General features: G+C 42.3%; 1 protein-coding gene across 23 annotated transcripts in view; it reads right to left on the bottom strand.

The window, feature by feature from the left end:
• Positions 1-25,798, bottom strand: part of LOC106603292 (RNA-binding protein Musashi homolog 2) — a 303,576-nt gene that overhangs the window by 44,333 nt on the left and 233,445 nt on the right. For 15 of the 23 annotated variants that reach the window (XM_014196759.2, XM_014196763.2, XM_014196771.2 and 12 more), the window contains exons 9-10: positions 20,099-20,270; positions 1,387-1,461 (exon numbers count right to left, since the gene is read on the bottom strand). In XM_014196759.2, the coding sequence (XP_014052234.1) occupies positions 1,387-1,461; positions 20,099-20,270 (247 nt within the window). The remainder of the gene's footprint in view (positions 1-1,386; positions 1,462-20,098; positions 20,271-25,798) is intronic. The other 8 variants (XM_014196764.2, XM_014196770.2, XM_014196768.2 and 5 more) reach the window with 1 other exon arrangement.

Below are 25,798 nucleotides of genomic sequence, written 5' to 3'. Positions count from 1 at the left end.
GGGGATAGAGCATTTAACATGGAGTTTGATTTATACTTCAAAAGTTCCAATTACCCTGTCAAAGGCCTGGAGACTGGTGGCCGTTTTAACAGCTGAACAACTCCACAGCTTTATGATGCTCTTTAAATAAAGTTTAACACGGCCAACCTCCTGCATTAAAACATCTATAGGCCCTAAGTGTGTCATAAACAACATACAGTATGTGCTTCATCATGTCACATCTAGGGCCAGAAGATTCTGTATTATGTGGTAAAAGGTCAAATCTCCCATAAAATTTCCCTGAGATTTGGAATAAAAAAGCAAATGAAACTAATGCAAATAAAGCCAAACATTACCTCTACCATACATAGAGATGTATTGGTCCTATATGCAGACAGATGTAAAGGTATTGGATAGTAGGAAATCATCCCTGCAGATTTCCATCGGGCCCTTCTCATGTCTGAACATCTTTCATGCTGGTAGGACCCTTCTACAAAGAAGAGATGAATAATCTATTGTTTCCTGGCCTTCCTCTATCCTCCTCCTCTTTCTCCCTCCCAGTCCTCCTGTCCTCCTACAGCTCTCAGCCCAGGCACCTTTGACAAATGATTATGTCTGACCCCAGGGTGGTAACACCTGTGGCCCCCCCACCCCTGTCCCTATTTCAAAAACCTATTACATAGATCTGAGCTGCTGTCAGACATTTCCCATTCTGCCTTATCAGTGGCGGGACTGATGTCTGGCACGGCAAACAGACTCTGTGTAAAGTGCTTAAATAAAGCATGAAATCAACAGGATGCCTGCCTGAGGCGTGCTGTATCACAGCACCACATCTCCCTGGCCAGAGGCCCCCACCCACAACCCCGCGCTGCCTCCCGCTGCAGGCTGCAGGTACAGCTGCTCACCTTCACACAACATGTGCTCCATTTGGGCTCATCAACCGGGACCCACCCGGCTCCAAGTCAACGCTTTTAACTAATTTTAGTTTTTGATGCACATAGGGCTGGATATAAAAATACTTCTAATCTGACTCTGTGTGACTGTGTGTACGTCTGCCATTTTTATGCCTCCCGACAGATGGATTTGCATACATTGGGAGTGAGGCTGAGGGCTTGAAAATCCCTCCTCCATTTTAGCCGTTTGGTCATGGTGGCGTTCATACACGGGCTAAAAAGAGTAAGCTATTTACACCACATATTGCAGCTTTCAACAGGCTGGTTCAGAAATCCAGACACGTAACACACTTATCACTCACTCCACAGCTTATCTGGTGTGTGTGTGTTTGTTTGTTTGTTTGTTTGTGTTTGTGTTTGTGTTTGTGTGTGTGTGTGTGTGTGGGAGGGAGGGAGGGAGGGAGGTGAGCTAAACAGGGCTGTAAGACAGACATGTGAAGAGCAGAGAACTTACCAGGGAACTGATAGCTGTAGCTCGGGGCGAATCCAGTGTATCCACGGCCGTACGTCGCCACAATGTTAGGGTAACCTTGAGAAAGAAAAGGTACAAAACACATTATAGAACTTAATTCGGCAAAAGGGCACTGCAGTGGTGGAAAAAGTACCCAATTGTCATACTGGAGTAAAAGTAAAGATACTTTAATAGAGAATGAGTCAAGTAAAAGTCACCCATTAAAATACTACTTGAGTAAAAGTCCAAAAGTATTTGGTTTTAATTAACTTAATTATCACAAGTAAATGTAATTGCTAAAATATTCTTAAGTATCAAAAGTAAAATTATAAATAATTTCAAATTCCTTATATTAAGGAAACCAGACGGCATAATATTTTTCTGTTGTTGTTTATTTACAGATAGCCAGGGGCACACTCCAAACTCAGACATCATTTACAAAAGAAGCATTTGTGTTTAGTGAGTCCGCCACGTAACAGGCAGTAGGGATGCCCAGGAATGTTCTCTTTATAAGTGTGTGAATTGGACCATTTTCCTGTCCTTCTAAGCATTCAAAATGTAATGAGCACTTTTGGGTATCAGGGAAAATGTATGGAGTAAAAACCACATACTTTTATTTAGGAATGTAGTGAAGTAACAGTAAAAGTAATGAAAAATATGAATAGTAAAGTAAAGTACAGATACCACAAAAAACGAATTAAGTAGTACTTTCAACAATTTTTACTTAAAGTACTTTACACCACGGAGGCATTGTCAATGCTTTCTGCCTCTGCAAGAGGGATATAGACATGCAAATATCTGGACTACACTGGGAATACGTTTGTATACAACTTTGCATAATGCTTTCATGAGTTATCCTCTGGGTCCAAATGTTTGTATTTTCCATACCCCAAAATAAAGTATATCAAATCAATCAACCAATCAACTGAGGAAGGCCACGCATCAAGAGCTGTCGTGATGGCTTAGCATGAATAAATAGCCTGCACCTCCCTGCTCCACCAGCCTGATGGTGACTGATGAGGCTCTAGGAGAAAATAATTGTGAACCATATCAATATCCAAATTGGCTTGGATGATATGCTGTAAGTATATCTATCATGTGCTGCAGCGCAATCTAATATGCAGACTAAAATCATAATAATATATTTGTAAATAAAAACACAGCTTCAAAATGAGTGTGTGTGTCATTTCTAAATTAATTTGCCATCTGTTGTGCTTTTCGTAGCTACCAGTGCTGACGCAGAATGTTTCATTGATGACGGGGGTCACAAGTTATTCTGGGTCTGTTTATTCCTTCCAATTTGTCATTGTTGGTACATTTCTTAAAGTGGGAAAATTAGCAATAGGGCTGACCCCGTTTAGTAGACTGGTCGATTATTTGGTGGATAAGCTGTTGGTCGACCGAGATTTTATTTGTGTCGAAGTGGCAAATATATACAGTACCAGTCAAAAGTTTGGACACACCTACTCATTCAAGCGTTATTCTTTTTTTTGACTATTTTCTACATTGCAGAATAATAGTGAAGACATCAAAACTATGAATGAACACACGTGATCATGTAGTAACCAAAAAAGTGTTAAATCAAAATATATTTTATATTTGAGATTCTTCAAAGTAGCCACCCTTTGCCTTGATGACAGCTTTGCACACTCTTCGCATTTAAAAAAAGATATATTTCACCTTTATTTAACCAGGTAAGCTAGTTGAGAACAAGTTCTCATTTACAACTGCAACCTGGCCAAGATCAAGCAAAGCAGTGCGACACAAACAACAACACAGAGTTACACATGGAATGAACACGCGTACAGTCAATAACACAATAGAAAAAAATAAAGTCTATATACAGTGTGTGTAAATGGCATAAGGAGGTAGGCAATAAATAGGCCATAGTAGCGAAGTAATTACAATTTAGCAGATTAACACTGGAGTGATAAATGAGCAGATGATGATGTGCAAGTAGAGATACTGGTGTGCAAAAGAGCAGAAAAGTAAATAAAAACAATATGGGGATGAGGTAGGTAGATTGGGTGGGCTATTTACAGATGTACTATGTACAGCTGCAGCCATCGGTTAGCTGCTCAGATAGCTGATGTTTAAAGTTAGTGAGGGAAATATAAGTCTCCAGCTTCAGCAATTTTTGCAATTCGTTCCAGTCACTGGCAGCAGAGAACTGGAAGGTAAGGCGGCCAAAGGAGGTGTTGGCTTTGGGGATGACCAGTGAGATATACCTGCTGGAGCGCGTGCTACGGGTGGGTGTTGTTATCGCGACCAGTGAGCTGAGATAAGGCAGAGCTTTACCTTCTCTCATTTACATTCTATCAACCAGCTTCATGAAAGCATTTCAATTTCTTCCTTCCTAATTTCTTTCCTTCTTAATGCGTATGAGCCAATCAGTTGTGTTGTGACAAGGTAGGGGTGGTATACAGAAGATAACCCTACTTGGTAAAAGACCAAGTCCATATTATGGCATCATTATTTTAAGACATGAAGGTCATACAATCCTGAAAATGTCAAGAATTTAGGAAGTTTCTTCAAGTGCAGTCGCAAAAACCATCAAGAGCTATGATTAAACTGGCTTGCATGGCAACCGCCACAAGAAAGGAAGACCCAGTTACCTCTGCTGAAGAGGATAAGTTAATTCAAGTTACCAGCCTCAGAAATTGCAGCCCAAATAAATGCTTCACAGAGTTCCAGTAACACACACATCTCAACATCAACTGTTCAGAGGAGACTGAATGAATCAGGCCTTCATGGTCGAATTGCTGCAAAGAAACCACTACTAAAGGACACCAATAAGAAGAAGAGACTTGCTTGGCCCAAGAAACATGAGCAATTGACATTAGACCGGTGGAAATCTGTCCTTTGGTCTGATTAGTCCAAATTTGAGATTTTTGGTTCCACCCACTGTGTCTTTGTGAGACGCAGAGTAGGTGAACGGATGATCTCTGCATGTGTGGTTCCCACCATGAAGCAAGGAGGAGGAGGTGTGATGGTGCTTTGCTAGTGGCACTGTCGGTGATTTATTTAGAATTCAAGGCACACTTAACCTTTTAAGGTATAGGGGGCAGTATTTTCGATTTCGGATGAAAAGCGTGCCCAGAGTAAACTGCCTAATACTCGGGCCCAGAGTCAAATATTTGCATATTATTAGTAGATTTGGATAGAAAACACTCTGAAGTTTCTAAAACTGTTTGAATGATGTCTGTGAGGATAAAAGAAAAATCCAACGAGGAAGTGGGAAATCTGATGCTTGTAGTCTTTTCAAGTCATTGCCTATCTAACACACAGTGACTTAGGGTTCATTTTGCACTTCCTAAGGCTTCCACTAGCTGTCAACAGTCTTTAGAACCTTGTTCCAGGCTTTTGCAGTGAACAGAGAGCGAACAAGAAGGCCGGGAAGTTGGTGACTCAGAAATGACATGAGATCAGTTGTGCGCTTTCATGTGATAAGGTAGCTGTGTTCCATAACGTTTTTCAAGACATTGGAATCGTCCGGTTGGAATATTATTGAAGTTTTATGTTAAAAAGGCCCTAAAGATTGATGATATACAACGTTTGACATGTTTCTACGAACGTAAATATAACTTTTTTTTACTTTTCGGCGTGAAATTTTCGCCGCGCTTCCTTCATTTGGAGTAGCTTACTGAATGCGCAAACAACAAGGAGGTATTTGGACATAAATTATGGACTTTATCGAACAAAACAACATTTATTGTGGACCTGGGATTCCTGGAAGTGCCTTCTGATGAAGATCATCAAAGGTAAGTGAATATTTATAATGCTATTTACGATTTTAGATGACTCCAAAATGGCGGGTATCTGTATTGCCTGATGTATTTTTCTGAGCGCCGTACTCAGATTACTGCAAAGTGTACTTTCCCCGTGACGCTTTTTTGAAATCTGTCACAGCGGTTGCATTAAGGAGATGCTTATCTATAATTCTTTGAATAACAGCTTAATATTTTATCAACGTTTATGATGAGTATTTTTGTAAATTGTTGTGCTGATTCACCGGCAGTTTTGGAGGCAAAATATTTTCTGAACATCACGTGCCAATGTAAAATGTTTTTTGGGGATATAAATATGAACTTTATCGAACAAAACATACATGTATTGTGTAACATTGAGTCCTAGGAGTGTCATCTGATGAAGATCGTCAAAGGTTAGTGCTTAATTTTAGCTGTATTTCTGGTTTTTGTGACCCCACTCCTGCTAGGAAATTGGCTGTGTGTTTCTTCTTGTGTTGGCACTGTCCTAACATAATCTAACTTTATGCTTTCGCCGTAAAGCCTTTTTGAAATCGGACAATGTGGTTGGATTAAGGAGAGGTGTATCTTTAAAATGGTGTAAAATAGTCGTATGTTTGAGAAATTTGAATTATGACATTTTCTTGTTTTGAATTTGCCGCCCTGATATTTCACTGGCTGTGTCCCGCAGGTGGGACGCCCACGTAGCCCATAGAAGTTAACCAGCATGGCTACCACAGCATCCTGCAGCAATACACCATCCCATCTGGTTTGCGCTTAGTGGGACTATCATTGGTTTTTCTACAGGACAATGAACCAAAACACACCTCCAGGCTGTGTAAAGGCCGATTTGACCAAGAAAGAGAGTAATGAAGTGCTGCATCAGATGACCTGGCCTCCACAATCACCCAACTTCAACCCAAATGAGATGGTTTGTGGACGAGTTGGGCCGCAGAGTGAAGGAAAAGCAGCCAACAAGTGCTCAGCATATTTGGGAACTCCTTCAAGACTGTTGGAAAATAATTCCTCATGAAGCTGGTTGAGAGAAGCCAAGAGTGTGCAAAGCTGTCATCAAGGCAAAGGGTGGCTACTTTGACGAATCTCAAATAGAAAATATATTTTGATTTATTTAACACTTTTTTGGTTACTACATGATTCCATATGTGTTATTTCATAGTTTTGGTGTCTTCAGTATTATTCTACAATGTAGAAAATAGTAAAAAATTAAGAAAACCCTTGAATGAGTAGGTGTGTCCAAACTTTTGACTGGTACTGTATATAAAAAGATTTATGGCACACGAGACACCTGTCTGATTCACACCTGTCGGATTCACACCTGTCTGATTCACACCTGTCTCGGTGGACTAATCCACTGAAGAGGCCGCAGGGATGGCCCACCAGTATCACCAGTAGTACATTTACTGTTAATTCCCATAATTTCTAATCTACAATGTTTGTTTGGTTACGGTAATTTCTGTTAATGCATTCAATATATTATTATTACAGTCTTACCGTTGACATTCACTTGTGAGAAAAAAAGTTCTGGTTTATTTCATTCCACTTATGAGTTGTCAATTAATTCATTGACAGGAGCGCTCCAAACAAAAGACAATCTTGAGAAAGGACACGCACCTGATTACGCATAGAAGTAGTCCTAGGCTACTTGGCCTGCACGCAAAGGTTTCTATCCATGAGTCTGGGTACCAGGCCATTAGGACCTGATGGTAGCTAGCAAGTTGGGTAGTACCAAAGCATGTCTAGAGTATATAAAAAGGAGATTACTGTGACCTAGCAGTCACATGTAGGCCTATAAATATGTAACGATGCGCGTTGAGAGTCGGGAAGCAAGTTCAGGGAGTGTTTTAATAAATATACACAATACAATACAAAATAATAAACACAAACAATGCACAGACATGACACAGGTACAGAAACAATGACACCTGGGGAAGGAACCAAAGGGAGTGACATATAAAGGGCAGATAATCAAGGAGGTAATGGAGTCCAGGTGAGTGTCATTATGCTCAGATGCGCGTAACGATGGTGACAGGTGTGTGACATAACGAGCAGCCTGTTGACCTAGAGGCCGGAGAGGGAGCACACATGACAAAATGTGCCAATAGTTCCTCAATGTAGCCTATTTAAAAATCTTTCCAGCTCTCTCCCTTTCGATAACCACAACATGAAAGGGGGAAAAGAATGTCCAGTGGAAACATAAAAATAGGCCTACCTGATTACTTACAATCCCTTGCTCAAATAGTCTACAGCTGTGTCTGTCTGTCCGAAGCTTAAACAATGTTGCAAGTTAGCTAGCATGATCAGGCTGGACCAAGTTGATATCCGATGCAATGTTTCAAGTTATTTTCAGACAGACCATGCGTAGCCAATGTGATTTATAGGATATTTATTTTTATCAGGACATTTTCTGCCTGCAGGCTGCAATGTTTTTATTTGTTGGTTTATGTAGGCTATTTTTACATATTGGCAATGGCAATAGAAGTCATTTTTTGATTTGTATCATTTTCATTTAGATAGATTTTTGATTAACCACGTTACATTGATTTTGAGACATGAAGACTTTAATATAAATTAAATGAAACTGTTCCACGAAAATGTGCACATGAAAATCATAACTGGCACGCAGATCAGTAGAAATGGTACGATAACTTGGCACTCCAAATGGAAAAGGTTGCCAACCCCTAGTGTAGCCGGCAACTTCAGGAGTGGACCAGCAGCAGCGGGCAGTCGGAGGGTCGGGAACAGGTTTCTTTCTTCTGTTTAGGCTATATTGATCTCTGGCTCCCTCTTTAGTCATTTTTGTGTCTTCATTTTTTAAAGCATCAGACAAGTTCAGTAGCCTACATATAGTTGATTTTATTCAAACATAGGGTGTCTATATATCGAAAAAATACACGTTTAAAAATGATGACCAATCGATTGGTTGAAAGAACAGACAACTATCGGTTGACCATTTTTTGGGGGGGTCGGGGCCGGCCCTAATTAGCAATATGTCAGCTGAACAGTTACCAGTTGAAACATACCAGGAAACACAGGGGAAAGTAGGCCAGATCTCAGTATACTGTATAGAGATGCACACACACACACATGCACACAACTCTACCTACATGTACATATTACCTCAATTACCTCGACTAACCGGTGCCCCCGCACATTGACTCTGTACCAGTACCCCCTGTATACAGCCTCGCTATTGTTATTTTACTGCTGCTCTTTAATTATTTGTTACTTTTATTTCTTATTCTTATTTATTTAGGTATTTTTTAAACTACATTGTTGGATAAGGGCTTGTAAGTAAGCCTTTCACTGTAAGGTCTACACCTGTTTTATTCGGCACATGTGACAAATGCAATTTGATTTGATTTGAACACAAACACACACAGTATCAATGCCAGCCATATGGAGGATGGATAAGAGCGTGTGTCTATATGTGTGTGTGTGTGTGTGTGTGTGTGTGTGTGTGTGAGTGAGTGAGTGAGTGAGTGAGTGAGTGAGTGAGTGAGTGAGTGAGTGAGTGAGTGAGTGAGTGAGTGAGTGAGTGAGTGAGTGAGTGAGTGAGTGAGTGAGTGTGTGAGTGAGTGAGTGAGTGAGTGAGTGAGTGAGTGAGTGAGTGAGTGAGTGAGTGAGTGAGTGAGTGAGTGAGTGAGTGAGTGAGTGAGTGAGTGTGTGAGTGTGTGAGTGAGTGAGTGAGTGAGTGAGTGTGTGAGTGAGTGTGTGAGTGAGTGTGTGAGTGAGTGTGTGAGTGAGTGTGTGAGTGAGTGTGTGAGTGAGTGTGTGAGTGAGTGTGTGAGTGAGTGTGTGAGTGAGTAAGTGTAAGGGGCCTGAGTAAAGCTGAAGCAGACCCGTCGGGCCAACAAGACTAAGTTTATTTATTGTTCCTCTGCTGTCAGGACGCTCATTACAACCACCAGTCCACAAGTTAATTATCTGGACAGCTTTCAAACAGCAGCAGCTGTGGGAACATATTGAGAAACAGAGTGTGTGTTCGGGATGTGTGTGAGAGCTGAGTGTGTGTCTGTGTTTGTGTGTGTTTGTGTGCATGTGTGTGTATCCCTCTGTATATTGACACATTTGAGTGTGTGAACAAGTAAGTGACTGAGTTTGATCGAATGACAGATCAAGGAAGATCAGTTTGATCATCGCAAACATACTGTTCCTTTTAAAGCGAGGCTATTTCAAAGCCTTTATCTGTTGTCATAAAAAGCTGTTATCATCTCCAGCCAAAGCTTTGTCTAAATTAGCCAGTAAAAAGGGATTCCCTCTAGCCAGAAGCAAATCACTAGAATCCACTCTGATATCTTTGTTTTATAGAGAACACACACCATGATAGCCTTGTGTTAAGGTTATCACAGAGTACTAACTTGATAAACTACTTCGCTGTTCCCCTGTGAAAGTCTCCATTATGTCAAACAGCTTTGCTCTCTCTAGTGAGTTTACGCTGCAACTAACTTTCTGCAGAAATAGGATAGAGTATAGTCACCGGACACTTTAAATTGGCTTTCCCCAGCTAAGCCTTGTCAATTCTCAGCATCACCCCAGACCAGACCAGGGGTGTTGTGACAGAGACAGAGGACAGCTCTCCACTTCCAGGGCAAAGAAACATGTATGTCTGGGTAATAAATATCCAATCAGCCTTTTGCTGCCCATGACAAAGCTCAATTTAATCCTGAACAAGTGAGAAGATGCTTCTGACTGAGAGGCGATGAGGGGAGACCTGACCTGCAAGAACGAAATATGAGAGGCTAGACCAGCTTAGGGACTGATGAGAAAACAAATCACTGAACACAAAGAGAAGCGTCAGAGGTGGATCATTGTGAATTTGGCAATGATGTGATATCATGGGAAGTGATGGCATCATTATCTCTATTTGGCCCTTAAATGTAGAAAAATACCATCACCTAAACTGTGATTGAACAAACCACATGGAATTCGGTGGGAATATTTCAGCCTGTGTGTCAGGGCAGGCATTATGGGCAGGCCTTAGGGGGCCTGGCCCGCCCTACCGTACCTCCTTGCCCGTCCAAATAAAATATTTAAATATTGATAATTTACAGGGGTGGAAAAAGTACTCAATTGTCTTACTTACATTTGTATTACTTGAGTAAAAGTAAAGATACCTTAACAGAAAATTACTCAAGTAAAAGTGAAAGTCACCCAGTAAAATACTACTTGAGTAAAGTCTAAAAGTATTTGGTTTTAAATATACTTAAGTATCAAAAGTAAATGTAATTGCTAAAATGTACTTAAGTATCAAAAGTAAAAGTATAAATCATTTCAAATTCCTTATATTAAGCAAACCAGACAGGACAATTTACTCGTTTTTTTTATTTATGGATAGCCAGGGGCATGCGCCAACACTCACACATCATTTACAAACGAAGCATTTGTGTTTAGTGAGTCCACCAGATCAGAGGCAGTAGGGAAAGACCAGGGATGTTCTCTTGATAAGTGTGTGAATTGGACCATTTTCCTGTCAAAATGTAACGAGTTCTTTTGGGTGTCAGGGAAAATGTTTGGAGTAAGAAGTACATTTCTTTAGGAATGTAGTGAAGTAAAGGTAAATGTTGCCCAAAATAAAAATAGTAAAGTAAAGTACAGATACCCCCAAAAATACTTAAGTAGTACTCTAAAGTATTTTTGCTTAATTAGTTTACACCACTGACAATTTATTTGACCAAGACGCGAGCCGACGGAAAGATGCATCAATCTCAGATAAAGTATTTGAGCGAGCGAAACAGCGCCCCTCTGTCTCAGTAAGTGTAGCCCATGTATCTGATGCTGTCTGGACAAAAAGAATATGGCATGTCTTTCTCTTTTTTGCCAGACAGCATCAGATACATGGGCTACATGTAGTAAGACAGAGGGGCGCTGTTTCGCTCGCTCAAATGCTATTTTGGACGAACGTGCAAAGGTAACCTACTTTTAAAGTGATTTGTTTGACAATCAGATGAAAACATCATGACAGGTTGTGTTCATGCCACATTAAAAGGTCATACATTTTTACAGTTAAATTACATGTCTTTACTATAAAACCCACACTAGAACCGCTAAAGCAGTCATTTGGACTGTTCATTAATTTAAACAAATATTACTCTGCCATTTTTAAAGTCATGTCCCCCTCCATCCTTGACTTTTCCTAAATCAGTCTATAAAACACACTGTCTTTGTTAACATCTTAATATCACAAACAGAACTGGTGTTATAACCAGTTTTAAACCTGTCTGGGCTAGGGGGCAGTATTTTCACGGCCGGATAAAAAAATGTACCCGATTTAAACTGGTTACTACTCTTAACCAGAAACGAGAATATGCATATTATTAGTAGATTTTGATAGAAAACACTCTGAAGTTTCTAAAACTGTTTGAATGGTGTCTGTGAGTATAACAGAACTCATATGGCAGGCAAAGACCTGAGAAAATTCCAAGCAGGAAGTGGCCTGTCTGAGAATCTGTAGTTCTTCTTTTGGTTCTCTATCAAAACTACAGTATCTCTGGGGTTACGTAGCACTTTCTAAGGCTACCATTGGCTCTCTAAAGCCTTCAGAAAGTGGATTGAGGCGTCTTCTGTCTCTGGGCAGATAATAGGAGCTCAGTTTGTTAGTGGTCTGCCTGGTAACTAAGAGATTGGATATGCGCGTTCACGAGACCTCACAGTTTTTTATTTTCCTCTTTGAATGAATACACTATTGTCTGGTTGGAATATTATCACTATTTTACGAGAAAAATACCATAAAAATTGATTTTAAACAGCATTTGACATGCTTCTAAGTACGGTAATGGAACATTTGGATAGTGACCTGAACGCACGAACAAAACGGAGGTATTTGGACATAACTATGGATTATTTGGAACAAAAACAACATTTCTTGTGGAAGTAGCAGTCCTGGGAGTGCATTCAAGATCAGCAAAGGTAATACAATTTTTCTAATACTAATTCTGAGTTTAGTGTGCCCCGAAGTTGGCGGGTGTCAAAATAACTAGCCGTGATGGCTGAGCTATGTACTCAGAATATTGCAAAATGTGCTTTCGCCGAAAAGCAATTTTAAAATCTGACATAGCGATTGCATAAAGGAGTTCTGTATCTATAATTCTTAAAATAATTGTTATGTATTTTGTAAACGTTTATGATGAGTAATTTAGTAAATTCACCAGAAGTTTTCGGTGGGGATACATTTTCTGAACATCACACGCCAATGTAAAAAGCTGTTTTTTGATACAAATATGAACTTGATTGAACAAAACATGCATGTATTTTATAACATAATGTCCTAGGAGTGTCATCTGATGAAGATCATCAAAGGTTAGTGCTTCATTTAGCTGTGTTTTGGGTTTCTGTGACATATATGCTTGCTTGGAAAATGGCTGTGTGATTATTTTGGGCTATGTACTCTCCTAACATAATCTAATGTTTTGCTTTCGCTGTAAAGCCTTTTTGAAATCGGACAATGTGGTTAGATTAATGAGAGTCTTATCTTTAAAATGGTGTAAAATAGTCGTATGTTTGAAAAATGGAAATTATAGCATTTTTTAGGTTTTTGTATTTTGCGCCACGCTGTTCCACTGGCTGTTGAATAGAGTGGGACAGTGACGTCCCACCTAGCCCATAGAGGTTAAGAGGACATGTCATTTTTTATGGTTTTCCTCCATTGCCCCTGCTTCTCACGAACGTAGGGCCTGCTCCCCTCCTTCTCCCGATAGTTGAAGGTGCCGTGCCAAGTTGATAATAACCCCGATAATTGCCTCGAAATTGAACCTAAAAAATACCTAAACTAATTTCACATATACAGCACCAGTCAAAAGTTCGGACACACCTGCTCATTCAAAGGTTTTTCTTTATTTTTACTATTTTCTACATTGTAGAATAATAGTGAAGACATCAAAACTATGAAATAACACATATGGAATCATGTAGTAACCAAAAAAGTGTTAAACAAATCAAAATATATGTTATATTTGAGATCTTCAAAGTAGCCACCCTTTGCCTTGATGACGGCTTTGCACACGCTTGGCATTCTCTCAACTATCTTCATGAGGTAGTCACCTGGCATGCATTTCAATTAACAGGTGTGCCTTGTTAAAAGTACATTTGTGGAATTTATTTCCTTCTTAAGGCATCAGTCCATGGTTGCAACACTCACTACAGAGTTCCAACCTGCCTCTGGAAGCAACATCAGCACAAGAACTGTTCGTCGGTAGTTTCATGAAATTAAATCAATATTATTTATAAAGCCCTTCTTACATCAGCTGAAATCTCAAAGTGCTGTACAGAAACCCAGCCTAAAACCCCAAACAGCAAGCAATGCAGGTATAGAAGCACGGTGGCTAGGAAAAACTCCCTAGAAAGGCCAGAACCTAGGAAGAAACCTAGTGAGGAACCAGGCTATGAGGGGTGGCCAGTCCTCTTCTGGCTGTGCCGGGTGGAGATTATAACAGAACATGGCCAAGATGTTCAAATGTTCATAGATGACCAGCAGGGTCAAATAATAATAAAATGGATGAAATGGGTTTCCATGGCCTAGCAGCCGCACATAAGCCTAAGATCACCATGCACAATGCCAAGTGTCGGCTGGAGTGGTGTAAAGCTCGCCGGACTCTGGAGCAGTGGAAACGTGTTCTCTAGAGTGATGAATCACGCTTCACCATCTGGCAGTCCGACAGACGAATCTGAGTTTGGCGGATGCCTGGAGAACGCTACCTGCCCGAATGCATAGTGCCAACTGTAAAGTTTAGTGGAGGAGGAATAATGGTCTGGTGCTGTTTTTTATGGTTCAGGCTAGGCCCTCAGTTCCAGTGAAGGAAAATCTTAACCCTACAGCCTACAATGACATTCTACATGATTCTGTGCTTCCAACTTTGTGCAACAGTTTGGGTAAGGCCCTTTCCTGTTTCAGCATGACAATGCTCCCGTGCACAAAGCGAGGTCCATACAGAAATGGTTTGTCGAGATCGGTGTTGAAGAACTTGACTGGCCTGCACAGAGCCCTGACCTCATCCCCATCGAACACCTTCTCGATGAATTGGAACGCCGACAGCAAGCCAGGCCTAATCGCCCAATATCAAGCAAGTCCCCGCAACAATTTTGGAATGAGATGTTGGACGAGCAGGTGTCCACATACTTTTGGTCATGTAGTGTAAGTCCTGTGCCATTATTTTTATTTGATTTTATAGTAAGAAGAATATAATTGAATGTAGCAGAATAAAATAAAAAGGACATTTTTCCCATTACAGAGCGAGTGCACATATAAAGTGGCTATGTTGAGCGTAAAAGTGATCATAGGTCCTATGTGCTAGATTTAGAGTTATTTGTCAACTTTAGTTGTGAATGTTACAAACCTTAGAACGTCTTAGGAATCAACACATATATGGGCTGCATGATGTGACTATAGGCTATTGACGATTTGAGAAAGTAGCAAAAAAACCTTGTGCTCTGTTCCTCGCCTCAGGCTGCACAGCTGTTCTCTCATCAAGTGATGATATTTTCACCAATCAGACTATTCTCAATTTAATATTTTCTTTACCAACATATAACATTTGTTTTGTTTTAGAATGGCCCATTATCAAATGGGCAGGGGGAAAAATACATGCCATCTGTATGCATTCAAATAGCAATTTGAGGCCACGGTTTCCCTCATGTCTACTTTGTAAGCTACTTCGGTTTTAGCATGTGCTTAATATGAGCAGCTGAGAAATACATTTAAGAACACTTAATTCACTCCAAGCATCAACCACAGTTTGAGGAGCATGCTCTCGCTGCCCGACAGGTGATATTCCGTCCGTACTCTGTATGCCATGGGCTCTCCAACCTTGTTCTTGCAGCTACCCAGGGCTTCATTTGGGAAATCAAGTGAAATCTGTTCAGGAACATCAATAGTAACATGTTTTCGCAACAAAACATATTTCTCTAAACTGTTAACAGATGTCAGCGTGGTCGAGAAAGGAATAAAGGAGAGGGGATGGAAAAACATGGTGAGATTCTGTATAGCTGAAGGTAATGTGTCACCCAATTAATTATGGAAACATAAACAATGCCCTATTACTAGGCTATTCAAAATCAAATACAAATGTACTAATTGTAGGCTAACTGTAAGCTGCCCTGCACAATCAATGAACCAACAGCATCGCCTAGGGCTATACATTCTCTCCCAGACTCATGGATAGACATTTTGGAGCGTAGCATAAGGTAACCAGTCCATCAATCTGCATAATAATACAGTCCACACAAAAGCAATTTACTTTAATTTGTTTAATTCTGGAGTATAGGCTAGACCAATTATGTACCAAAGACATCTTAAATCAGTTTTGTTTTATGTTTTTCTACCATGCGTAATGTAATATGTGTTAGGCTATGCATTGTATAATGGCACAATCATCATTTTAATTCAAGTTTTTTGTGGTGGCTCTAAAGAGGGACAATAGAGCCCTGAGTACCAGGCCATTAGGACCTGATGGTAGTTTTCAAGTTTGGTAATACCAAAGCATGTCTAGAGTACATAAAAGGAGATTACTGTGACTCAGCGGTCACATGGAATTTTACCACAGTCATGACTCATGACTGCCCATGTGGCGGTAATATTGTCACCAATATTGTCACCTAGTTGCACCTGTGTAATGATCATGCTGTTTAATCAGCTTCTTGATATGCCACACTTATCAGGTGGATGAATTATCTTGGCAAAGGAGAAATATTCACAGGGATGTAAGCTAATCTGTGCACAAAATGTGAGAGAAATAAGCTTTTTGTGCGTATTGGAAATGTTCTGGGATCTTTTATTTCACCTCATGAAACATGCAGCACTTTACATGTTGCGTTTATATTTTTGTTCAGTATAATCATTATAATGCCATTATTGCTTTTGTGATGATTTTGTACTGACCTTTTGTACTGACCACAACCAAATGATTATTTGTGCGTACTGTTAAAAAAAAATGGTGCACGTCCACACATAGGAGGTCCCGTGAAACAACTGGCCCCCCTATGGAAATCAAATGCCCATCCAACTGATTCGTTCTGGCACCGGCCTTGCTGTGTGTGTGTGTGTGTGTGTGTGAGTGTATTTGTGTGTGTGTTTGCCCTGGGCCTCCTGCTGCAGTTCACTAGGTAGTATGTGCTGACTGTCCCAGCAGAGAGTTAAATGAGGCACATCTACATGGCAGGGAGTGGGGGGGGTCAGGGGCTGGTATTTAAAGGGCATGGCGTGAATACTGTTCTGTGGCGCTCTGTTGACACATGGGCCGCTGCCTCAGGACATGGAGGGAAGGCTACAGCACATCAGGGGCATACAGAGCAACCGCAGTCATTTGCTCATAGACGGAAAAAATGTAAACTTTCCTCACACGTACTCTCTCACACACCCACTCATCTCCACACTCTGACACACACATTAAAGTAACTGTCCAGTGAAAATATCACTTTTAAAAGTTAATATTCTATTAACTCATACCCAAATAATGTTCTTCGAGTTGACATATACTTGTATTGTGGCATAAATGGGAGAAAAAACACAAAAAATCTCACCTTAAACTTGTATCTCTAACAGACCATTTACAAAATATTAATATTAATAATAGAATAATATTTTTTATGACTGGTATACGCCCACACCATTCTGTTGTTGGGGTACGCCCACACCATTCTGTTGTTGGGGTAAGCCCACACCATTCTGTTGTTGGGGTAAGCCCACACCATTCTGTTGTTGGGGTAAGCCCACACCATTCTGTTGTTGGGGTAAGCCCACACCATTCTGTTGTTAGGGTAAGCCCACACCATTCTGTTGTTGGGGTACGCCCACACCATTCTGTTGTTGGGGTACGCCCACACCATTCTGTTGTTGGGGTACGCCCACACCATTCTGTTGTTGGGGTACGCCCACACCATTCTGTTGTTGCGGTACGCCCACACCATTCTGTTGTTGGGGTACGCCCACACCATTCTGTTGTTGGGGTACGCCCACACCATTCTGTTGTTGGGGTAAGCCCACACCAACTGTTGTTGGGGTACGCCCACACCATTCTGTTGTTGGGGTACACCCACACCATTCTGTTGTTGGGGTAAGCCCACACCATTCTGTTGTTGGGGTACGCCCACACCATTCTGTTGTTGGGGTACGCCCACACCATTCTGTTGTTGGGGTAAGCCCACACCATTCTGTTGTTGGGGTACGCCCACACCATTCTGTTGTTGGGGTACACCCACACCATTCTGTTGTTGGGGTACACCCTCACCATTCTGTTGTTGGGGTACACCCACACCATTATATTGTTGAGGTACGCCCACACCATTTTAACACAGAAAAGCTGCTTTTTTAACATAGTTAATTACCATTTTTTGGAAGGAAAACAATTTCACTCATATTTCACTCATAAGTCATATAGGTAATATTTCATAGAAATCTGGAAACAGTGGACAGTTACTTTAAACAGGACACATATTCAGACACCCCAATCAGCAGCCTGCATGTGTGTATATGCAACATGTCATTGTTAACAGAGGTAGGGGTGCGAGCATGTACACTACAGGGATCTGAGTCTGAGCGGAGAAGACAGAAGACAAAAAGAGGGCGGAGAAGAGAAGGAGGAGGAGAGGAGAAGAAGGGAACTCATTACTCTGCCGTGTTGCTGTGTTGAACCTAGCGTCTCTGCCGCCCGCCATCTCAGTAAATAAAGTCTGTCATTGGATCTGGCCCGGTGGCTGTTTCCAGGCCCTGTTATTTGCGTTATTAATATGCATGCTAATGTACCTATTTTATGGCTCAACAGTTCTGATTCACTTCAAAATCAATTATCCATCTGGTACACCCATACTAAGCCCAGGCTCAAATCTGTATTAATTTCAGCAAACATACATCGGGCACACCACAATAAAGATAAATGGCTAGATTAGGTGCAGTAAACAAAGGAACTAGGGGCAAGTTTTAATGATATTTGGCTTATAAGAACCTTACAGTTCCTTAAATAATGAGTCTGGCTCTGGTTTTTTTCCAAATGCAAATTACACAAAGGAATGTTTCGCTGTCCTGCCTTTTCCAATTTCATTTAGATAAGAGTGTCTCCAAATAAGTTGACAGTTAATATTCTCACATGAGCACTCCGCCGCCTCCTCTGCCCCACTTCTCCCTCCGGAGCAGACTGTTTTTTCCCCTCATCCATAGTGACGCATTGATCCGTAATAAGTTCCGAAAAGTTCACTGTGCTTGTTAAATAGTTCAAACTGACAAAATCTGGACTGGGAACTACTTAGACAGTGCTGACAGAACCACTTACGGGTGTTACCGCCACTTTTACCATAAACCATCGGCAAAATCAGTCTGATATCAGTGTCATGCCCTTAGCAACCCCTCGCCCTGAGACAGAGAAGTGAGGAAAGAGAGAGATGGGGAGCTGAATGATGATGAAGGAGAGAAGAGGAAAGGAGAGAAGAGGTACAGCTACAGCTGGCTGCCTACAGATGAGGGCCCTCCATGACACCCCTCTGTGTCCCTGTCATTACCCACTGCTGGGGTCACACAGACGGAGTGATGAATCCATAATATGACATCACCTCAATTTTCCTCTCCATTTATCCCGGTAATGTGGTGCCCTGTTCCCTACGCCCAGGACCACCCGGGACTCATCAGCGCCAGGAAAATAGACCACTTGTGGACACGAAAACGGCACACCTTAGATGAGCTCAATGTGGAGCTCAGTTAATCTGAGTACATTTTCCTCTATCTCACGAGACATTAGTTAGACTCAATACATTTTTGCAAATGTATTGAAAATGAAATAAAGAAATATAACATTTACATAAGTATTCACACCCCCTTAATACTTTGTAGAAGCACCTTTGGCAGCGATTACAGCTGTGAGTCTTTCTGGGTAAGTCTCTAAGAGCTTTCCACACCTGGATTGTGCAACATTTACCCATTATTCTTAAAAAAAATATTTAAGTCCTATCAAATTGGTTGTTGATCATTGCTAGACAATAATTTTCAGGTCTTGCCATAGATTTTCAAGTTGATTTAAGTCAAAACTGTAACTCGGCCACTCAGGAACATTCACTGTCTTCTTGGTAAGCAACTTCAGTGTATATTTGGCCTTGTGTTTGAGGTTATTGTTCTGCTGAAAGGTGAATTCATCTCCCAGTGTCTGGTGGAAAGCAGACTAAACCAGGTTTTCCCCTAGGATTTAGCCTGTGCTTACCTACATTCCATTTCTTTTTTATCCTGAAAAACTCCCCAGTCCTTAACGATGACAAGCATACCCATAACATGATGCAGACACCACTATGCTTGAAAATGTGGAGAGTGGTACTCAGTAATGTGTTGTGTTGGATTTTCCCCAAATATAACACTTTGTATTCCGGAGAAAAAGTGAATTACTTTGCCACATCTACATTTTTAAATTTTTACCCAGTTACTAATAGGTGCCCTTCTTTGCGATGCATTGGAAAACCTCCCTGGTCTTTGTGGTTGAATCTGTATTTGAAATTCACTGCTCAGACTGAGGGACCTTACAGATAATTGTACTGTGTGTGTGTGGAGTGCAGAAATTAGATAGTTTTTAACATGATTTTTGAATGACTGTTATTGCACACAGAGCGAGTCCATGCAACTTATTATTTGACTTAAGCAACTTTTTACTCCTGAACTTATTAAGGCTTGCCATAACAAAGGCAATACTTATTGACTGAAGAAATGTAAGCTTTTTATTTTTAATGAATTTGTAAAAAAATTAAAAAACATAATTCCACTTTGACATTCTGGGGTATTGTGTGTCGGCCAGTGATCAAAATCTCAATTTAAACCATGTTAAATTCAGGCAGTAAAACAACAACATTTGGAAAAAGTCAAGGGGTGTGAATACTTTCTGAAGGCACTGTATATCAACAGCACATTGGTTCTCCTTTATTACAAAAAAAAACAATGAATCAGAGACCTGCACGATTGTTGGAGAGTGAGTGTTAGGGAGTGTTACCGTGTGGGACTGAGTAGTGTGCTGGACTGTGCTGGAGTAGTGTTGGTCCATACTCACTCAGCATGCCCATCCCCAGCATGAAGGCGTCCATGGTGTAGGGCAGACCCCTGGCCCTCCCTCGCGTGCCTGGTGGGAACATCACCTCCTTGGGCTGGGCCTTCTTACATTCTACCTGTGGACACAGTGGAAAAAAATGAAAAATCAGTCCTACTGGCCCCATGGAGGGAGAAGAATGGGACTGGGCAGGACATATCCAGATTCCATTAGGACTAGCTCACAGAACAATAATGTTGCTTTTTTCTAAAAAGCTAAACGTTTGCTTGTCTGGGGAAAAAAATCTAAGGTCAATCCTCCAGAGTATTCCAGTGCCTTTTGAAACTACTGGCGCATCAGGATAGTTGTAGAAGAGCCTCCAAACGTGATGTCTCCACTGATTATCTTAAAATGTCTTCCTGTAGCCACGTTCTATTGCCCCGAGGCACAGTCACCTGCTAGTGGAGAAGCTTCAAATCTATTCTAACCCTGGCAGACCTTCTTATCATTCAGGAGTAGACTGACTGAGGAACATGGAGAAAAAAGAATCCCCCACCACGACTTCCACACAAACACTTTAGACAGCCCCCTTCATCTCAGTGAATGCCTTTGTTTTCTGTCATTTTATTCAAATTCTTGTTAGTCTTCCTAGAGAGAGACAGAGAGACAGTAGAGTGAATGCTGAGGCCAGGTTGGTAAAATTCTCATTTCTGCCTCTGTGTGTTCACCTGCTCTACAGTACCCAGCCCATTCCACCTGGAGCGCCCGTTCTCTCTCTCTCTCTCTCTTGCCAAAGCAAGTGAAATAGATAATAAACAAAAGTGAAATAAACAATAAAAAATGAACAGTAAACAATACACTCACAAACGTTCCAAACAAATAAAGACATTTCAAATGTCATATTATGTATATATACAGTGTTGTAATGATGTGCAAATAGTTCAAGTACAAAAGGGAAAATAAATAAACATAAATATATGTTATATTTACAATGGTGTTTTTTCTTCACTGGTTGCCCTTTTCTTGTGGCAACAGGTCACAAATCCTGCTGCTGTGATGGCACACTGCGGTATTTCACCTAATAGATATGGGAGTTTATCAAAATGTGAATTCTTTGTGGGTCTCTCTCTTGCGCGCTATTTCTCTCTCTCTCCCCCCTCTCTATCTCTCCTGCCATCTTACTCTCTGTTCTCACACACACTTAGTTCTGCCCTCTTATGACTAACATATTCTCCTCCAACACAATGCTTATCAGCTGGTAGATGTGACAGGTCTAAATACTCTAGCAGCAGCCTGTATGAACATGTATATGCAAAAAATAAATCATGTACTCTATGTCAACAGCGCTGAGAGAAATACATCAATGTTCTCGCTAAAGAACATGCACACAGATATATCTGTATAGACATATACAAACATGAGACCACACATGCCAAGCACGGGCACACACACATCCGCACACAAAGTCTCACACACACACACACACACGTACACACACACAAATTCACAAGCTTCACAATCTCATCCATCCTTCAGAGAGGAGCAGCTGGGGTAAACAGAGCAGGACCTGTCTAGGAGGGGTGTGTGTGGTGGTGGTGGTGGTGGGGGGGGGTTGATCAGACCAGAAATAACATTCCACTCTGACAGACTGATAGGGAAGGGGGGGGGTTCATCCACACCAGTGAGAAAGTCATCTCCAGCCGTATCCTATTAACCACACATCTATCTGGGCTTTATGAAATATACAGGAGTGTGTGTCTGTGTGACTGGCTCGGCTGACAGGGCTGGCGTGTCTGTGCCGTGTGTCTATCGCCTGCTCTTCTCTTTGGTAGGCCGAGCCTGTTCATCGCGCCGCACAATCTGTCTGCTCCACTGCCTGCTTGGGCCCTAGGCCTGTCCATCTGTTTGTCTGTCTGCCTCCTGGCTTCGTGTCTAACCCACAGCCTCAGATTTAACAGGGCCTCTCTCTCTCTCTCTCTCTCTCTCTCTCTCTCTCTCTCTCTCTCTCTCTCTCTCTCTCTCTCTCTCTCTCTCTCTCTCTCTCTCTCTCTCTCTCTCTCTCTCTCTCTCTCTCTCTCTCTCTCTCTCTCTCTCTCTCTCTCTCTCTCTCTCTCTCTCTCTCTCTCTCTCGCTCTGCTATTCAAATTCACACGCATGTCATCCTGCCCACTGCACAATATAAGGGGTTGGATACCATTGCACAGTGCAGGTAAACCCCAGCATCCATACAAATGCAAATGGCCAGGGCTGCACCTCTGCTCTGCTCTGACAAGCTCCAGGCAAACATTACCATTCCTTCACTGATCCTCCACTGTAGAAACAGCCTGGTATTATACAGTGTTATTATAGAGCGTGAGTTGCTGAGTTAGAATAAAAGTTGCCAGTGCCTAAGTGTGAAGGTTGCTGTGTTAGATTTATAGTTGTGGTGTACAAATGGGAGTGGTGGCTGCTTGCTGTGTTAGTGTGAAGGCTCGCTATCTCCAGAGGAAAAGCTGCCGTGTAAGACCACTAAGATCTGTGGCTGTTGGAGGGCAAGTCGATTAAAGAAAGCAGAGGCCATAGAAACACACTGTCCCTTCGTTCGCTGCAAAGCACTTTGTAGCTGTCACAGAGCACCTAGCTAGCGACGCTGCTCTGTTCTCTCACCCCCATTTGTGCCTCTACGCTTCCTACCCTGTGAGAGCGACAATTTTCAGACTGCCATCATTTTCCAATCAAAGCAATTGGGAGCTTAAATACCTGTAAGGTGTGGGAGGGGTTGAGGAGGAAGGGGAAGCAGAGCAGGAGAGTGCACTAGCAGACTAATTGTCAGGGAATGACCTCTATACTGAGTGGAGAGAAACCAGGCGGGACAAATAGGACTATTAAAAGTCTCTGCACACTGACTGGGGCTCACACACCTACACCCACCTCACACATCTCACACACCTACACACTGACTGGGGCTCACACACCTACACCCACCTCACACATCTCACACACCTACACACTGACTGGGGCTCACACACCTACACCCACCTCACACATCTCACACACCTACACACTGACTGGGGCTAACACACCTACACCCACCTCACACATCTCACACACCTACACACTGACTGGGGCTCACACACCTACACCCACCTCACACATCTCACACACCTACACACTGACTGGGGCTCACACACCTACACCCACCTCACACATCTCACACACCTACACCCACCTCACACATCTCACACACCTACACACTGACTGGGGCTAACACACCTACACCCACCTCACACATCTCACACACCTACACACTGACTGGGGCTCACACACCTACACCCACCTCACACATCTCACACACCTACACCCACCTCACACATCTCACACACCTACACCCACCTCACACATCTCACACACCTACACACTGACTGGGGCTCACACACCTACACCCACCTCACACATCTCACACACCTACACACTGACTGGGGCTCACACACCTACACCCACCTCACACACCTACCCACTGACTGGGGCTAACACACCTACACCCACCTCACACACCTACACACTGACTGGGGCTCATGCACAGACACGCACCTCAAACATCTACACACCCCTCACACGCTTACACACACTTTCTGTTCAGTGGGTGACTGACTGGCTGGGTGGTGTTCAGCTGGACAGGAGCTCAGGAACAAGCACAGGAAGTGCCAGGTACACCGCTCTCTTCTCCCCAGCAGCTCCAGTCCCTCCCCCACCATACACACCTCACAGCCCACTGTCACATCCAGGTAGCTGGGCCATCCACCAACCACATGGGCTGGGGGGGAGTGAATCCCCGGGCAGGCTGCTGTGAGTCAGTCAGGTCTGGTTGGAGTGGGTTTGTTATTCAGGGGAATAGCTCTCCTCTCCTCTCCTGTCGTCTGTTAAAAATGAGCCGAGAGCTTGGCGGCTAGTGTGTGAGGGCAACACAGAAAGACGTGGGGGATAGACGGGCCAAGAGGAGAGTTCACATCACTACTCAGACCTGAGACTCTCAATCAGGCAGCCTCAGAGCATCCTCTTCCCTCCTGAACACACACACACGCACACACACAAACACGCACGCACACATGCGCCGCGCACACGCACACACACGCACACACACACGCACGTGCACAGACACAGATACCGCCACTATCTATAGGCCATAAGCATTGCCTCTTTGATTCTCCTTGTAGTGGTGCTGCTACGACGGCCCAGTTAGATAGATAAGGGTGTATTAGTAAGCATCACCATCTCTGAAACACAGCTGACTCTGCCAAACTGAGAGGGCAGGATTTATCCAGCGGTCGTGACCTTCTCAATAGATCTCTCATTCCCATTAACCTTGTGGGTGTTGTAGGGAGCTGTGTGGGCGTGTCAGCCCTGTATCAGGCCTGCAGCAATGCTGTCCTCTGGGATGCGTGCCGTGGAGTGGGCGTGGGGTGGGCTACGTTGCGGCAGCGTTCACTCCACTACAGAGTGGATTATATCAGTCTACTTAAAAGGGCTAGCACTCTGGAGAAGGGAAACAGCGTGATTCATCCACTATAGCCTTCCAATTCCCAGCTGAACAGTAAAAAGCAGTGAATGGTGTGAAAATGTCAGTCAGCTGAGTGATGTCAAGCCTGTGGGCACAGGCCATGGGATTATTCACTTAAGAAAAATGAGCTCACAGCCATTTGACTGCTGAATATTTACACTAAAGGTTGTTTAAAGGGTGAAATTACTTATAACTCAGTGCAAACATCACACTTTAACCAACAGAATCAGATGCAATTTGCATCGCGGGTTACTCCTTCACACGAGAGCCGTTTGAACGTAATCTTTAAAACAAAAAAATCAAAATATATTTTTTGTCCAGAAATAACTTCCGGAACATGTGAACTTTCATGTGCCTTAATAACAAACGTGCATGCCATCTGTAAATACGAATACCATTGTTAAATTACAAGCCTAGTTGGTTTAGCCACAGAAAACGACAGCAACCTTCCCACTAGCCATGATTGGCTGAGATAATGAGTGGGCTGGACATGCTGAGAGATGAGTTCGGATTGGTCTGCCATATAGCACACTTCTGTCTGAGCTGGTTAGTATGTGTAGGTAATCCTGTCTAACGCGGCTTTTAAAAAATATATATTGCTTAGTAGAACTGCATACGTGTGCGCTCCACTTTCTCAAGGACTGAGCTTTGAAATCAATGGAATTAGAGTATGATAGCTAAGGAGATGGAGAAAACACCTGTCTCTGGATTACATCTTCAAATTAAGGGCAACCATGGCATGCGAGACAAGGAGAAGCATCCAACCATGATGTATATGGGTAAGATAGTCTAGTGAGCTACATTTTCAGATATTACACGTTTCTAATTTTTTAATTCAAGTCATTTTTCATTCAAGTCTTTTCATTTCAAGTTAAGGTGTACTGTTAGCTAGCTGGCTAACGTTAGCTGGCTGGCTAATGTGTGTGTGCTAACGTTACGTGTATGATCTTATTATTCGTATCTCAGAACCATTTCCTTTGCTTGTTATAGCCTAATGTTAGCTAGCTAACATTGAACGTGGTTGGTTAGCTACCTGCAGATTCATGCAGGGTAGTAACGTCATGAGTTGTGATTATGGTTCATTGTTTAGCTAGCTAGCAAGCTCTATGTCTTAACCTGTTAGGGCTAGG

The sequence above is a fragment of the Salmo salar genome, chromosome ssa04 (genome assembly GCF_905237065.1).
Source record: "Salmo salar chromosome ssa04, Ssal_v3.1, whole genome shotgun sequence".
In the NCBI taxonomy this organism is placed as follows: Eukaryota; Metazoa; Chordata; class Actinopteri; order Salmoniformes; family Salmonidae; genus Salmo; species Salmo salar.
The sequence above is the reverse complement of the archived record's forward strand: the minus strand, read 5'-3'. Positions and strand labels throughout refer to the sequence as shown.